This window comes from Hemiscyllium ocellatum, chromosome 14 (genome assembly GCF_020745735.1).
Source record: "Hemiscyllium ocellatum isolate sHemOce1 chromosome 14, sHemOce1.pat.X.cur, whole genome shotgun sequence".
NCBI classification, from domain to species: Eukaryota; Metazoa; Chordata; class Chondrichthyes; order Orectolobiformes; family Hemiscylliidae; genus Hemiscyllium; species Hemiscyllium ocellatum.
In genome coordinates, this window is record NC_083414.1 from 21,840,946 (window position 1) to 21,859,298 (window position 18,353).

The 18,353-nt window shown below is 39.0% G+C and overlaps 1 protein-coding gene across 5 annotated transcripts in view; it reads right to left on the reverse strand.

Annotated features, from left to right (window-relative positions):
- nisch (nischarin) overlaps positions 1 to 18,353 on the reverse strand; it is a 62,864-nt gene that overhangs the window by 3,031 nt on the left and 41,480 nt on the right. The window contains exons 14-19 of one of the 5 annotated variants that reach the window (XM_060835477.1): positions 14,558 to 14,679; positions 12,878 to 12,945; positions 10,661 to 12,034; positions 7,046 to 7,229; positions 3,465 to 3,615; positions 1,811 to 1,942 (exon numbers count right to left, since the gene is read on the reverse strand). In XM_060835477.1, coding sequence (XP_060691460.1) covers positions 1,811 to 1,942; positions 3,465 to 3,615; positions 7,046 to 7,229; positions 10,661 to 12,034; positions 12,878 to 12,945; positions 14,558 to 14,679 — 2,031 coding nt within the window. Of the gene's footprint in view, positions 1 to 1,810; positions 1,943 to 3,464; positions 3,616 to 5,732; positions 5,825 to 7,045; positions 7,230 to 10,660; positions 12,035 to 12,877; positions 12,946 to 14,557; positions 14,680 to 18,353 lie in introns of those variants that run through there. The other 4 variants (XM_060835478.1, XM_060835479.1, XM_060835481.1 and 1 more) reach the window with 4 other exon arrangements.

An 18,353-nucleotide genomic window follows, 5' to 3' on the forward strand; every position in this document is an offset into this window, starting at 1 on the left:
AAAGTCTTATAGAGCTGCAATAAGATCTCACGACTCTTAAACTCAATACCCCTGTTAATGAAAGCCAAAACACCATATGCTTTCTTAACAACCCTGTCCACTTGGGTGAAAATGAGGACTGCAGATGCTGGAGATCAGAGCTGAAAATGTGTTGCCGGAAAAGCGCAGCAGGTCAGGCAGCATCCAAGGAGCAGGAGAATCGATGTTTCGGGCATGAGCCCTTTTAAGGATGGCCATTTTAAGGGATCTATGTACCTGCACACCAAAATCCCTCTGTACCTCCACACTGCCAAGAATCCTATCCTTAAACCTGTATTTAGCTTTCACATTCGACCTTCCAAAATGCATCACCTCGCATTTATCCAGGTTGAACTCCATCTGCCACCTCTCAGCCCATCTCTGCATCCTGTCAATGTCCCGTTGCAACCTATAACAGCCCTCTATACTGTCAACGAACCTCTAATCTTTCTGTCGTCTGCAAACTTGCTGACCCATCCTTCAATCCCCTCATCCAAGTCATTAACAAAATTACAAACAGTAGAGGCCCAAGGACAGAGCCCTGTGGAACACCACTCACCACAGACTTCCAGGCAGAATATTTTCATTCTACTACCATTCGCTGTCTTCTGTTGGCCAGCCAATTCTGTATCCAGACAGCTAAGTTCCCCTGTATCCCATTCCTCCTGACCTTCTGAATGAGCCTACCATGGGGAACCTTATCAAATGTCTTGCTGAAGTCCATATACACCACATCCACAGCTCGACCCTCATCAACTTTTCTAGTCACATCCTCAAAAGAACTCGATAAGGTTTGTGAGGCATGACCTGCCCCTCACAAAGCCGTGTTGACTGCATTTAATCAAACCATGCTCTTCCAGATGGTCATAAATCCTATCCCTCAGAATCCTTTCTAACACCTTGCAGGCAACAGATCTTATTAAAGATTAACTTTACACATTGCTGCAATACTGATTTTTGAAAATTCACAAATTCTCCACTTAAAATGAGCTTGATAATTTTATTACATTGGTCAACTCTTCAAAAAGAATTTGACAAAAATGTGCATTAACTGGGAATCTGATCTGTTCTACAAAAATTATAAACTAAGAATGGATATAAATATCATACACAGTCAACTTTGGTACCATCATACACTGTAGTACTCAAAGGCTGCAGTAACAAATTATAGAGGAGAGTGACCAGGGATGAGGGAGCAATTACGTGACAGGAGTAAAGTCATTTAAAGCAGAAATTTTAGTCAGAGAATTACTAGTAAAATTATGAAGGATTTGGATACAGAAGGAAAAAGGATAAACAATTTCCATTGGAGGAAAGATAAATAATTAGAACACAAATTTAAGATAATTAGCAAAATAACTAGAAGGAAGATGAAGAGAACAGGGAGACTTTTTTTTTGATCTGGAAGGAACTACCTGACAAAGTGATGGATTGATAGATGGGGAAGGAGCAGAGGTATGGAATGAGTCTGATAGCTTTCTCAAAGAGCTGGCTAAGACATGATGGGCTGAATTGCCTCCTGTGCTGTAAGATTAACAAGATGAAGGAAATTGTTTAAAAAAGGACTGAACTTTATTAGACAAGGAGAAACTCCATACTTCATATCAGCATTAAAACTCCAAGAGTGCTGGCTGACATCTATCAGCAATGCATCATTTTGCCAAAATGTGTACAGATTTTTAAGAAATACATCTGAAGTTTACCACTGTCCCTTTTTATAACAATGTAAGATTAGATATTTTCTAGATATTAGCAAGACTGAACCACTGACTGAAAATGTGGATTGACTTACCAGTGATGCGAAAATACTGATCAAAAAGTCCTACATGCACAGACTGCAGATCATTTAGTTTTAGGACAAAGCAGAAGGAAAGCAGTAGGCAGGTATTTTCAGAGTCGAAAGATTGTTGCTCATCCCAACATCCTAATAAAAATTTATGAAAACAGGTCATTAAATTTTACTGCAATCTTAATATATTCAAATATATTTATTCACTTTATATCCCCAACTTAATCTGGATTGCCAAGACAGAGGTCCAAAAAGCAACAGTTTTACTCTCCTTAAGGTAAAGCTGGCACAAGATTCAGAAGGCACTAATTTATTATTTATCAATGAAACTCTCCAATCTACTTATAATAATTACAAAACAACGTTAAATGCACAACTCCTCTACGTGATATGAATACTCAAGTAAGCCAATGGTGCTAAAAACTGGTTTTAGTTTAAAAGGAAGAAAATACCAATGTTTTTGTAACTTGCATTATTTGATCATTTCCAACCTACGCAGTGCACGGATGTCAGGTGAATGGTTTAATCTCACCCTACTCTTCCCAGGTCCACTCTTGGGCACTCTCCCAAACCTCCCTGCAGTATAGCTTTCATGCTAAAAGCTGAGAAAAGGTACTTTTACGTCAAATACTTCCATAGTTTCTCAATTCCAATTGCAATACAAATATCACAGGAGCATACGTGACGGCAAAAGATACTTTGTCCCACAACGCCCATGCCAGATCTTTGAAAGAGCTATTCAACACCTCACAGAAAATGAACTGGACTACCCACGAAAGAATATTATGGCTACAACAGCAAGTTAGATACTTGGAATTCTGCAACAAGTAACTCAAAGCCTGTGCACCATCTGCAAAGCACAACGCAGGAGTGTGATGAAATATGCTCCACTTATTGGATGAGTGCGATGCAGCAACGTAAGTAGATTGATAACATTCAGGACAAAAGTTGCCCATTTGACGAGCATCCTATCTCACACTAAAGCATAGTGGCAGCAATGTGCAACATCCAGAAGATGCACACAATAACTCACCCAGGCTCTTCCAAAAATGTTTTCCAAATCTGCAATCTCTACCATCTAGAAGGACAAGGACAGCAGGTACATGGGAACACCACTACCTACTAGTTCCCCTGAAAGCCGGCAACTACCCTGACTTGGAACTATCACCATTCCTTTATAATTGCTGGGTCAAAGTCCTAGAGCTCCCTCTCAGCAGCACTATAGGTATACTAGACCAAATAGACTGCAGAAAATCAAGACAGCAACTTACTATCACTTTCAAGGGTTATCAGGGATGTGTAATAAATGCTGACTGAGCAATGCTCAAATCCTATGAATAAATGACAAACTACTCCCACTCTTTCTCCTGGCCTTACAAATTTTTCCTTTCCAAATTTATGCCCAATTTCCTTTTAAAATTTATTATTGGCATTACTCTCAGCATTACTTCAAGGTATTCAGATTAAATGAGCCAAGTGATTCCATCCCATTTGTGATCAACAGTATTCTTAGGTGCGCATTACTTAAGACCCAAATGACATTTTCACGTTCTAAAATCAAACAACAAAACTCATACGTGCAATAAACAGGAATTGAAGATAATTGCTACTACATGAGGTATGTGGTATTTCAATAAACACAATCAATTAATCCTACCAGATTGATCAGCAAGCTGAATGATGGTATCATCCAACACAAAATATAATGCTTTGGTTGAGAGCATTATGCAGGCAGTCACCTCAAGCTCAGAACATTTATAAAATACAACCGAAGACCAAGTTAAATGTTTCAGCTCCTCATTCTCAACCTGCAACAGCATAGTGAAGAAAAAATTGTGAAATAGAGGAAAAAGAAAAGAAAGCATCTAAAAAGGTATGATAAAAAAAACTGTTCAACCAATTAGGCGGCACGGTGGCACAGTGGTTAGCACTGCTGTCTCACAGCGCCTGAGACCCGGGTTCAATTCCCGACTCAGGCGACTGACTGTGTGGAGTTTGCACGTTCTCCCCGTGTCTGCGTGGGTTTCCTCCGGGTGCTCTGGTTTCCTCCCACAGTCCAAAGATGTGCGGGTCAGGTGAATTGGCCATGCTAAATTGCCCATAGTGTTAGGCAAGGGGTAAATGTAGGGTATGGGTGGGTTGCGCTTCGGCGGGTCGGTGTGGACTTGTTGAGCCGAAGGGCCTGTTTCCACACTGTAAGTAATCTAATTCTGCTTTTAGCCATCAGTTCAGTTTGAAAATACTTTATCCTTTCATATAATAGACCTACTGTATTTTTTAATTCATTCACAAGATGGGAGTGTCACTGGCTAGGCAGCATTTATAGCCCATCTATAATTTCCCAGAGGGGAGTTAAGAGTCCACCACATTGCTGTGGCCAGAGCAGGCAAGAAAGGCAATGTCCCTCCCTAAAGGACATTAGCGAACCAGATGGGTTTTTCTGACAATCGACATGGTTTCACGGTCATCTATAGACTCTTGATTTTTGTTTTTTTTATTGAATTCAAGTTCCACCATCTGCTGTGATAGGGATTCAAACCCGGGTCCCTACATCAGTTGTTGGTCCAAATGATCATTAAATTCCAGAAGAACAAATTTATAGTAAACTAGGATCAAATACTTGGACATCAAGTAAAAAAGAGCAAAAAAAAGCCAAGACAAATTGCTGAGAGAAGGAAATTTGAGTCCTGAGCAAACAATACAAGTACATCAGCAACAAATGCACATTCACTGAAGATCATTCTAAAAATGTGACCACAAATTTGACAAAATTAACTCCGACATCAAAATGAGTCAAATAAACAAACAAATTGGAAGCTTACTATGCAGACAGACAAGTGACAGGAAAAGCAATTCCTAGCACATCCAATTGGCACATAGAAATTAAAGTGCTTGTGAAAACGAGATGGTTGAAGTTAAGAAAGGCAAGATAAACAAACCAGAGCACCCAGAATGACCAAACAAAAAGTGAAATGAAGCAGAAAAAGGTTGCATATGACAAATCTCAGGTTGATAAATACAATTAAGCATGAAGCTGAACATAGAACATTAACAAAGGAAGTGAAAAAGGAAATAAGATAGACATCCACAGCTATATAAATGGTAATGGGTAGTAAGGGGTGGAATTGATTAGGGGCCAAAAAAGTACATGTCTGAGGTACTAAATTGGTACCTTGCATCTGTCTTGAAAGAAAGAGGATACTGCTGAAGTCATTATGAGACAGGACATTATTAATGTACTAAACATCGACTGAACAGAAGATATTAGAAAGGCTGGCTGTTCTCAAAATTACCAGGTCATCAGGACTACAGAAGTTGCACCAGCAGTTACTAGCTTAAGCAAGGATGACACTGGCCAACAGCATCATAGAAACATAGAATTCCTAATGTGGGAGCACGCCATTCAACCTATCAATTCCACACTGAACCTCTAAAGAGCAGCCCACCCAGACCCACTCCCTAATCCTATCCCTGTAACCCTACATTTCCCATGGCCAATTCACCAAAGCTGCACAGCTTTAGACTATGGGAGGGAAGTTGAGCACCCAGAAAAACCTAATGCAGACATGGGGAGAATGTGCAAATTCCATACAGTTGCCCAAGGGTGGAATCAAATCCAGGTCCCTGTCACTGTGAAGCAGCAGTACTAACCACTGAGCCACTATGCTGCCATCAAATCATTTTCCAATAGAGAGGTGGTGCCAGAGCACTGAAGAATCTTAAATTTCGCACACTTAGTTAAAGGATAAACTCATCAACAACAGATCAGTCAGGTTATCCTTGATTGCAGAAAATGTAGCAATGATTATACTTACAATGAAACCAGTCACTTGGACAATTGTGGGTCAATTAAGGAAAGCCAGCATAGATTTATTAAAGGCAAATCATGTTTAACTAACCATTATAGTTTTCTGATGAGATGACAGTACAAGTTGTGGATAATATGGTTCAATTTGGTGATGGTAATGATTTGGATTTCCAAAAGGCATGTTCTAATGCTTCCCAACCAATATAAAGCTATGAAATAAAAGTCATAATGATAGCGTGATTATAAATTTGTCAAGTGTCAAGAAATAAACATGTTTCTCAGACTGGAGGAAGATATGCAGTGGGGATTCCGGTGTTCGGTTCCATAACCACTTTTATTGACATATTAATGATATAGACTTGGATGTACAGGGCAGATGGCACATCACTTAGTATTACTATAAATAATGAAGATATCAAGAGAACACAGATTCTCGGTAAAATGGGTGTATATCTAAAAGGTGAACTTTAATGTTCAGAAATATAATTTGATGGGATTAATGAGAAGCAGCAGAATAAAACAGAGTACAATTCTAAAGGGGTTACAAAAACAGAGACACCTGGGAGTAATAATCATTAAAGCGACAGGGCAAGTTGAGAAAGCAGTTAAATAGGCATAAAGGGTCTTGGAATTTCTACACAGAGATACAGAATACAAAAGCAAAACAATTGAGGAGAACCTTTATAAAATGCTAGCTCATATTTAACTAGTGTTGCTAATTGAGGCCAGCAAAGATATGAGATATTAGATAGAATACTAAAAAGATTTACATGGATAGTTCCAGGGATGTGGAATTTCAGCCACAAATGTATAGCTTGGAAAAGCAGGGGTTATTCTTTTTACAGGAGAGAAGGTTGAGAGGAGAACTGATACAGCTGTTCAAAATCACAATGGACCTGCACAGAGTAGAGGGAAACTATTCCCATTGGTGGAATGGTCAAGAGCCAGATGGCATGAAAATGAATTTCAAGAGATAGAATCAATTGTGGCTTTCATAAAGGAATTCAACAAACACCTAAACAGAAGAAGTGTTCAGGGGTATGGGGAAAGGATAGGTGAGTGAGACCACCCGAGTTGCCTGGGTGAGCTAGTAAAAACACAAAGGTTGAAGGGTTACAGTGCAGGAGAAGGACAGTCTATGATTCTAGACATGATTTTATGATATCTAACAATTATCTACAATTCCCCTACAAGACAGTGAAGACAAATAAGGTAAGATATGGGTAAGGCAATTCTGAAAATACTCATACACACAGTGCTATTTTCATGTGGTCAAAGCCTCCCTCAAGTAAGGGATAACAAGCCATTGAAGATTAGCATTGCAGTTAAAAGGCTTGCCACCACTATTATATCCAAATGACCTCATCTATGATGGCTGAAGCAATGAGGATATCGACATGTATGCATCCTAACCATGTTATATAGATTACCTCAGCTACACTATTGTGAAAATATTCCACAATGGCTCTTCCTTTCAATCCTGCCAGATGCGAGAGAGACTGGGAAGCAGAAAGATAAAAGGGACACTGGTTTTCTTCAGTTAGTTTTTGCAGCAGTGCCTCTGAAGGATACAGCAGAGAAAGATTCAGCTTCGACCTGGTGTTTGTTTGGTTGCTGTATAAAAACAGAAAATATGGAGGCTTAAAAAGGAATACATGTTACAGGAAATGTAATTAACTGGATGATGATATCGAGACAGGAAAAAATAATGGAAACCAAATGTCTGTGTGCAACAGAATAGTAGGCTCCAAACACTTGTTTTCTCAACCTACTTCCTAGCCTAAATTATTTAAACTTTTATTACCACATAATGTGGCAGTCACCATGCGCAGTGCTCCGTGTGCTGGGTGTATTTTAAATTCTTGTGACAACAAAGTTGCTTAATCCTGTGCACCCCAAATCTGTAAAATAATCTGATGAAAATGTCATCTTAAAGACTTGAGGGAATCATCAACTTATAAACCAAGTACAGAGGTATACATCAAAAAATGGGGTAACCTTATGTGTGATGATCTTCAGCAGTCCATTTTAATGCAGAGGCAGAAATAATGTTATCATTCCTTCAAAATTGCATTTTGCATAAATACAAAGGTAATTCAAACAGACAAGATCTTGATTAGACTATAACTGGAATATACTGAAGAGTCAATGGCCATTCTACTGTAGGGTGAACATAGAACCAATGTACAAGGCACAGGAATAATCTCCCATGTCTTAGCAGGACTGATGAGTTTATAGTTTGACCCCGAGGCGTTTCGCCACTCCTTCACCCCCATGTCACTCACTATGAGAGTCACTGTGAGACTCACTGTTGAGGCAGAGAAAGCTTTAGGAAAATCTAGTTTAAAAAAAAGGATGATAATTATGAATTAAGCTATTTCCTATAGTCAGCAAGGTGTTAACAAATAGGCGTAAGTTCAAGATAAAATAAAAATATTTCTTTGGAGATTAGGAAAAGTTTCTTCACACTAAAAAGCTGACAAATTCTGTCACAAACTGCCGTTAATGCAGTGACTTCCTTTTTTTCTTCACAGGATGTGGGTGTTACTAGCTAAGTCAAAATTTATTGCCCCAGAGTAGGTGATTGTGAGACACCTTCTTGAACTATTGCAGTTCACTGCAGGTAGGTGCACCCAGTGCTGTTAGGAAACAATTCAAAGGATTTTGACCCAGTGAAGTAAAGAAATGGGGTAAGTTCCAAATTAGGATACTGGGGAGCTTGGAGAGAGACTTCTAGGTGGCAGTGCTCTCATGCTCATGCTGCCCTTGTCCTTTGAGGTGGTACAGGTCATCAGTTTAAAAGATGCAACTGAAGGATAAATACTGTTACCACCTTGTGCCAATGAAAGATTTTAAAAGGAGCAAATGGGAAGGCAATCATGCAGGTTGTTTTGCCCTGAAGGGTATTGAGCTTCCAGAGAATGCTATTGGAGTTGCACTCACCAAGCAAGTGGAGGATATTTCATTTCACATTGCTTGGTGCTTTGCTGATGGTGAACACACTTTGGGAATACAGTTAAATGGATGAAGTGAATAACAGTGCAGAATTCCTAAGCTCAGATCTGGTCTTGTAGCTGTGATATTTATATGTTCGATCCAGTTCAGCATCTGGTCAATGGTAACTCAATGTTGATAGTGGGAGGTTCAGCAATGACAATGGCACTGATTGTCAAAAGCGATAATTAGATTCCTCTTTTTGAACATGGTTCTGGTCTCGCATTTGATTGGCACAAATGCTATTTGCCTCTCATCACCCCAAGACCGGATGCTGTCCAGGTCTTTAGTTAAAAATGATTTACAGAGAGGAACCTCGATTATCCGAATATCAGATTATCTGGCAAGATCACAAGGTCCAAATGCTTGGCTAAACTATGTTATCTGGCATTCGATTAACTGAACAAAATACTCCCCATCCATGTCCTTCGGATAATCGAGGTTCTTCTGTATTTATGAGTGTGCACATCACTGACTGGGCTAGCATTTACTGCCTTTCCCTAAGTGCCCTCAAGAAGGTGGTGGTAAGCTGCCTTGTTGAACCATTGCAGTCCATCTGCTGTAGAATCACAATGCAGCAAGGGAGGGAATTCCAGTATTTGACCCAACAACATTAAAAGGAACCTGGCAATAAATTTCCAAGTCAGAATGGTAAGCAGCTTGGTTAAAGTCTTGTTCCACATTGCAATGGATTGCTTCAGTATCAGAGTTGTCATGAATTGTGCTGAACACTGTGCAAACATTCCCAATTCCCAAAAAAGTCATGAATGAAGCACCTGACGACGGCTGATTCTAGAACACTATCCTGAGAATCTCCTCTAATGATGCTCCGGGAAGGAGCTGACTAACCAACAATCATATCCTTCTTCATGTCACGTGTTACTACAATCAGTGGAGAGGTTGCCCCAGTTCTGCTGCTGTTCCTGGATGCAACATTCTAGCAATTGTTATTTTAATGTCAAGGGCAGTCACTCTCATCTCATTTGAGTTTAGCTGTTTTGCCTATGTTTCAATCAGAACAGGACGTTAGCAGTATATGATTGGCAATTGGCCAATTTCTATGTTGCAATACTTAATCATTCTAAATTTCAATGCAAATTTTCCAGTCTGTTAAGCTTGCTAGAAACCATTTTCATGAAGTGTCTGCATGCATTGTTTATATAGTTTGCTGTGGTTATTAACTTAGAGGACCCAATTAAATTATTAATGGAAAAAAGGTACATGATGGAAGCTTTAGTGTTTTAAATACAGAGCTAAACAAGCATGAAACTAAGACAGCTTTCAGCCATCAAAAAAGATTATCTAAATTGAAGTGGTGTTATCAATCATGTTACCTCACTCAACACCAGAACACACAAAGTCTTCAGTTACAAAAACAGAAATGGCTGGAAAATCTTAGCAAATCTCTTCTGAAGTAGTATCACTGGACCCAAAATGTTAACAATGACTTCTCTCCACAGATGCTACAAGACTGGCTGAGATTTTGCAGCCATATCTGTTTTTGTTTCGTATTTCCAACATCCACAGTTCTTTTAGTTTAAAGCTTTGGGTTTAAACCAAATTTTCAAATCATGGAACAGCAAAAGCTTCTATAAAAGGATTCTACTCATCAATTACTTGATCAACAGCCACATAGAGATCATTCTTGGACAGCTACTTTAACACTTGCTGGCTATAAGTCAAATTTCATTTCCAACTCAGAAGTTAAAACCTTGTATTAAAGTATAACGTATGCATTAAATTTGATAGATTTTATACAAGCACCTAACACTGCTATCAAAACTCAAGTTCACCAGGCAGCGAGGGAAACATTCCACTTCCAAAGCAGAATGAGCATATTCACAATTTATCATTAACAAATCATACAAATTAATCAATATCAATCAAAAGATCCCCAGGACAACTACTCCTACCTTCCTATATGCAAAAACATGTTGGTTGCAGAATGGGAAGAGGTGGAGGCGACTCTTTCAGATATTTTACTTTAGATTATCTCCCTTATGAAACTCATTTTAGATTGAGCAACCAACCATACGTTGTCTTGTTATTACCTTTTGGTTTCTGGAGATTGACTCATAGTATCTGCAGAACGTTTTTCCAAGCAGCTGTGATCTGGAGAAGCTCTATGTATCACGATCGACTTGACACCCTGAAGGCTTGCTCTCAGTTGACTGAACAGTCGTAAGAAGTGGAATTTCTCATGAGGCAGCACAAAAACTGCAGTTGCAAGTTGGTATCCAATCAAGAATTCAAGCACATGGCCATCCGAAAATGCAACCGTTTCAACAGCATGGGATCTCTGTTTTTGATTTAAAAGCAATGTAGCCAGTGGAACTCTGTTCAATTTAAATGGCCATCTTACAACCTCCTTTTCAGAATTAGGATTCCTTTCAGCTGCTACACAAAAATCTATCCTTACAAAATAAAGATTCTGAGCTGTCAAAAACAGCAGACACGGTATGTACAGAGGCTTGAGACTCTCTTCTTTCCCTGGAAGAATTAGTGAACAGATTTCAGAATATAGAGAGTTCTTAGACTTCGGCTTAGTGCAACTGACCTCATCCATACGTGGAAGAGACGGATTCAACACTTCAAACTGATCCTGCAGTATGAGGCTATCGCTGATCAAAACATATGCAGCAAAACTACCTTTAATTTCAGTATCATTCAATGAAAACTGCTGACGTTGCAGAAGCTGAAGAATGAAGTCTTTTAGAAGCGGTCCCTCATAATCAAGCATAGGCAACTTTGAAATAGACTCTGATTGTTGATACAGAACAGATTTTAAATACATGTAGAAATCTTTCAGATTCTGGGAATCAGAGATGAAAAAAAAACAACCATGGGACTTCATCTTCAATAAAAGACACATTTCTGGCACTTCAAAGTCTATTTCCAAAATTTCTGAACAGGGAAAACAGGATACCATTTGCATTTGAGATAAAGCACTTTGCATATTCCCCAAGAATTCATGTTGGGGAATCTGAAGTACAGCTACAATATTGTCAGTTAACACAATGCAAGATGCATACAATCTTAATCCCTTATCTACCTGAATACAAAGTGCCCATAGTACTTTTAACACCTTACTGATCTCAGCTTCGCTATCAGCAGAAACATTAGCCAGATCATTGCCTGAGTTACATTCAAAATTAGTGTCACCTTGATCTAGCCCCATTTCAAAATAGCCAGCTTCAGAACGGAAGATTGCAGAATGGTCATCAGGGTTCCCTTGGCAATTAATTAGTGCTCTATTGCTATGTAGCTTCAATGCAGCTTGGTTAATCATTCCAGACAGATGTGCAGCAAAGTCATAATTACTGGTAGTATATGAAACGCAGGAGAAAGGGAGCACAAGTGTCATTGTGGAATCGTTCAGTGACTTCAGCAGATCAGCTTGGGCAATTTCACTTGCAGGATCAAACCTTTTTAGAGGAGACAAAAGGTTGAAATCTGAGTCAGTGAAAATTACATCATAATTATCTCAGACTTCTGTAACAGTGATTAGTTGCAAAAACAAAATGGAACTGAAAAATAAAAGGAACACTGCAGTCTGCAAAGATTCCTCCAGACTGCATATACAGATAGCTATGAATACAAGTTTCAGTTCTGTGTCTTGAAAAGACCTTGTGTTGACAAATATACAGAAAACAGAAGATGTCACACTTTGCAAAGTTGGAGGCACTCTTCCTTCATTTGAGATGAAGGACTTGAGCACCATAGCACAAGCTGTGTTAAGCACTGCCAGGTGTGGCAATCATCCACATTAGCTGCAGAGGAAGACAGTGGGCTGAGGCATACAAATTGTCAACCTCAATTTACACTGGGTCCTCTTCTCAGCCAGCTCAGCATTCAATTTCATTTCACCTCTTCCAATGTCCTTTCAGTCATTCTCCAGAAGTCACAGCAGTAATCCAAAATAAATAAATTACATTACTCAGAAAAATATATGGTACACATTTGGCATGGTACATCAGTTATCAGTAGATCATCTACCTATCTGAAATCAGGCTTTGCATCCCAATTACCAATGCAGGCAAAGAACAGAAACAGGGGCTAGAAAGGCAACTACATCAGCTAAGTGCAAAGTAGACCTGTTCTTAGATGTTGAAACCAACAGGTGGCCAAATTAAACGTGTAAGAAATTTGAGAAGTTCTAAAATTATAGTCCCAGAAAAATAAACTAGCCACTGTAAATAAATGTAAGAAATGGACCTTTGAAAACCATCATAACTTGTTGGTACTACAGCAGTACCTGAATGACATACCTCATATGTGGACACATAGGACACTCTTCAAATGATTCCTTCTCATACTTCATCTCCTGATTTACACCCTTAAATAAAAATGAAACAAAGGAAAATCTAATCAGATTTCAAATTTTGGATTCAAATTATTTTCAACTGAAGAAACAAGAAGTTGCACACTGTTTTCTTTAGTCTGTTCTTCCTGTTTCTTTTTCACCTCTTATAGGGTCAGAGTCATACAGTACGGAAACAGACACTTCTAAAGTATTTTTCGCTACTGATTAGATGAAAGGAAATGTGCAGGAGGTTCTTTCATCAATTAGCTCTCAGATTCACTTCCCCTATGGGGAAATAGAAAGTGCAGACCCAGGCAGATATACTTCAGTGACTTACTGAGAATTGTGTCCTACATACCAATCAATCAATCTTATAGTCAGGTAACTGCGAAGCACACCACTGCCAATATTGACAAAAGTACTGCAAACATGGCATAGCACATGGTATGAATAAGGATTACAGCAACCAGAGTAGAATTTGCAATAAAAAAATCAGAACACAGAACAAAACCAAAGGGCTAATTACTAAATTAAAACAGATCATTGATTAAATTCCTATTAGAGTGGTGCTTTAAGTTTGCATATCCTACTTAAGGGTGATGCCAAGATGATAGGGCAAATACAAAGATTCACAGTACCAGCTTGGCAAGGAGAGGTTTTAGGAGAAAGGTGAGGACTGCAGATGCTGGAGTACCAGAGTTGAAAAATGTGGTGCTGGAAAAACACAGCAGACCAGGCAGCATCCGAGGAGCAGGAGAATCGAACATTTTGGGCATAAGCCCTTCTTTGGGGAAACTTGACTCTTTCTTAAAACGGACAAGTGTAAGAGGACATCTGATAAGTATTCAAAATTATGTAGCACTTTAATAAAGTAAATACAGGAAAACCAATTGCTCTATTTAGCAGCCCATAACTAAAAGGCAGCAGCAGCATCAGCAGCAAATGAATGAAGGGAAAGACAAAGAATTTACTTTTTTATACAATGACTGTTTGGTAATTAAATGCCTAATCAAATAAAATAGAAGAACAGATTTTTAAAGATAAATATTTGGAAGGTTATGAAAATGGTTAGTTCCTCCAGGAGCCGACACAGTTACAATGGGTCAAAATTTCCTCCCTTTGGCTAGAATCAGAAAATTTCATAGTCCATCAAGGAATTGCAATGATTTAAAATTAATGAAGTCCAATAGCCCTGACCTAATACCAAACTTGTATGCAATTCCTAGCCTTAACGGCCTTTTTTGGTGGTGGGGGTTAGATCTGGAACTTTGTTCCAGATTTTCACCAATATTTTGTGAAGTGGTGTCTATTGTACCCAAAGAGTTCAAATCTAATTTTATGATTTCAGCTCTTGATCTGAAGTGTGACATCAGAATGGATTGTTTGCCTCTATCTACCAGATTTCAAGTGTCTAACTACTATGGAAGGAAATATCTCTTTTCCACCCTAGTGTCAATCTGGGGAATCTGCACTGTACACCATTCAAAGGGGAATACATTCTTCCTGAGTTGTGGGATTCCATGAACAACAAACAGGTGGAAGGCATTCACATAATCTGCACTATCACTAAACAAAGGGGTGCAAAATAGTTAACACACTACTCAATTTCTACAAACCAACTTTGAAATGGACACAAGAACATTACCTTACTCATGGTATCATTCACACTTGCTATGTCACAGCATCCCTGGGTAATTGTAGAAGTCATAGGAGTCAAACTGTCATTTTGATGTAGATTGCTGATTAGGACCGATTTAGTATCTATTTCTGCAATAGAAAAGTGAAAATATGAAATTATTCACCAACAGCAAAGCTGGAATCAAAAACTGGATTCATAACGAATGAGTGCAAAATGCTTTAATAATTTTACAGATTTTGGTTGCATTATATTTTAAAAGTATAGAGTCATAGAGAGTCATAGAGATGAACAGCATGGAAACAGACCCTTCGGTCCAACACGTCCATGCCGACCAGATATCCCAACCCAATCTAGTCCCACTTGCCAGCACCCTGCCCATATCCCTCCAAACCCTTCCTATTCATATACCCATCCAAATGCCTCTTAAATGTTGCAATTGTACCAGCCTCCACCACTTTCTCTGGCAGCTCATTCCATACACGTACCACTCTCTGCGTGAAAAAGTTGCCCCTTAGGTCTCTTTTATATCTTTCCCCTCTCACCCTAAACCTATGCCCTTAGTTCTGGACTCCCCGACCCCAGGGAAAAGACTTTGTCTATTTATCCTATCCATGCCTCTCATAATTTTGTAAACCTCTATAAGGTCACCCCTCAGCCTCCAACGCTCCAGGGAAAACAGCCCCAGCCTGTTCAGCCTCTCCCTGTAGCTCAGATCCTCCAACCCTGGCAACATCCTTGTAAATCTTTTTTGAATCTTTTCAAGTTTCACAACATGTTTCTCACAGAAAGGAGACCAGAAATGCACACAATATTCCAACAGTGGCCTAACCAATGTCCTGTACAGCCGCAACATGACCTCCCAACTCCTGTACTCAATACTCTGACCAATAAACGAAAGCATACCAAACACCTTCTTCACTATCCTATCTACCTGTGACTCCACTTTCAAGGAGCTATGAACCTGCACTCCAAGGTCTCTTTGTTCAGCAACACTCCCTAGGACCTTGCGATTAAGTGTATAAGTCAGGCTAAGATTTGCTTTCCCAAAATGCAGCACCTCGCATTTATCTGAATTAAACTCCATCTGCCACTTCTCAGCCCATTGGCCCATCTGGTCCAGATCCTGTTGTAATCTGAGGTAACCCTCTTCGCTGTCCACTACACCTCCAATTTTGGTGTCATCTGCTAACTTACTAACTGTACCTCTTATGCTCGCATCCAAATCATTTATGTAAATGACAAAAAGTAGATGGCCCAGCACCGATCCTTGTGGCACTCCACTGATCAAAGGCCTCCAGTCTGAAAAACAACCCTCCACCACCACCCTCCGTCTTCTATCTTTGAGCTAGTTCTGTATCCAAATGGCTAGTTCTCCCTGTATTCCATGAGATCTAACCTTGCTAATCAGTCTCTCATGGGGAACCTTGTCAAACGCCTTACTGAAGTCCATATAGATCAAATCTACTGCTCTACCCTCATCAATCTTCTTTGTTACTTCTTCAAATATTTGCAGAATGTAATTCATGAGCTCAAGCACATTACTTTCAAGATTTACCAATACAAAGTTTATTAGTTTATGCAAAAATAGCAGTAATACTCTATAACCTTTATGTGAATGCAGGATTGTTAAGAAGCAATCAAATAACTTGAAAAAATGAATTCAAGCTTGGTGATATAACCCAAAACTGGAATGGCTCCTCGGGTAGTTTTACAATTGCGATTGAGTCAACAAGAATATTAAAACACTTGGAGATCCAAGTGTTCTTAATGAGCACTGTTATAAGCAATAAATGTAGCTATCAGATATCTAGAAAATGGATCTTTTGGATTCTTATAGCAGCTTTCAATGACTTCCAGACAACTCAAGTGCCTTATGACTGTAGGCATTGCTGAAACATAAGTAACACAGCAGTCTATTTACGCACAGAAACCTTCCATAATAAATGGAGTACTGACTGAATAACCTGATATTTTGTGATATCAGTCAAGGGATGAATATTTGTTACAACACCAGTGATAACTTCCCAGTACTTCTTCAAAATTGCGTTGTGGAAACCACTGCTTCAACCTGATCTGGGGGCTGGCAAGGTGGTACATTTTACATTTAAATCTAGTCTGAATGCCAACATATTCAATAATTCAAAACTACTGCAGAGGAGTAAAAGCAAATTACTGCAGATGCTGGAATTTGAATCCAAAAGAGAAAATGCTGGAAAATCTCAGCAGGTCTAGCAGCATCTGTAAGGAGAGAAAAAAGCTGACGTTTCGAGTCTAACTGACCCTTTGTCAAAGGGTCACTTAGGCTCTAAACATCAGCTCTTTTCTGAGATTTTCCAGCTGAGATTTTCCAGCATTCTCTTTTGGTTACTGCAGAGGAGTGACAGTTTTAATTTTTGTGCACATCTTACAGTATGATTTCAACCCACAACTACATTATTCAAGAGAGCACTAGTTACTGCCAACACCCAAACAGAAATCAGTCTCAACTGTAATACCCCTACAAATACACAGCTCACCAATATTCACCACGCACTCAAAAGTGGTGGTCAGTCAAATAATTTGTCAGAGGTAGCTAATACCTGTAAAATTCCAAAATCAGTGCACAGCAAAATAAAAATTTTAAAAGGTGCTGGGAGAACTTGAAACATGAAAGAAAAATGACAAAATTAGAATGCCACCCAATTCACAACACGCAGCAAAAATGGAGAAACTCATTTCTACCATTTCTCGCCTCTCTCCCTCATCAGTAGGGAACACTTTACCCCAGTCCAAAATATAATATTTAAGTGTTAAAATTCAAACTTCTGCACTCAGAGTCCAGTGGGGGAAAACAGTACAATATGTAGAGAAGACACAGGAGAAAGTGAGGACTGCAGATGCTGGAGATCAGAGTAGAGTGCGGTGCTGGAAAAGCACAGGTCAGGCAACATCAGAGGAGCAGAAGAATCGACGTTTTGGGCATACGTTGCCTGATGAAGGGCTTATGCTCAAAACGTCGATTCTTCTGCTCCTCAGATGCTGCCTGACCTGCTGTGCTTTTCCAGCATCACACTCTCGACTAGGAGAAGGTTCAGGAAGACATTGGTAGGTAGGAATTATACTAATAAGCCAACAGTAGTTAGATAGGAAGTACAGGAACTTGAGACATATACAGCATAGATTACATGCCCAAGATCAATCTTTGAAACTGTCAGTTTATATTTTCCAAAATAAAATTACTAATTTGGCTTATCCTGTGAAAACATTCTTAAAAAATGCAAACAGAATCAGGATGTTCTCATAAATTATTAGCAGTTATTTTTTCAAGCAAACTATTTTGCTATAATCTTCATTTTCCCCAAATAACAAAGTTTCAGTTGAATCAAGTAGTATTAGAACTCAGCAGTAACACTCAAGGGAAAACTGCCCTAAACAAATCAGTGCATGTGTAATATTATTTAGAAAACAAGACAAATAATTGGAACATAAGGTACAGGGAAAAAAAGATTGGTCTGAAAGTCATTGAAATTCAATTCTGTTCAAGGCTGATCTTCATATTAAGAGGGATCAATAACTCAATGTTGCAAAAATGTCACAACATATTCAAAAGTCAGTACTTTAGTGTGCTCAGAAAGTTAGAAGGCTGGAGCAATAAATGTACAGTACAATCCTGATTATCTGAACATGATTTATCCAAATTTCTGATTATCCAAACAAAATCTCAAGGTCCCATAAATGGCATTAGGCAACTCAGCATTCAGTTATTGGTTAAAGGGCATTATGGAGTGCATTGCCGGATAACAGAAATGTTCGATAATCGGCA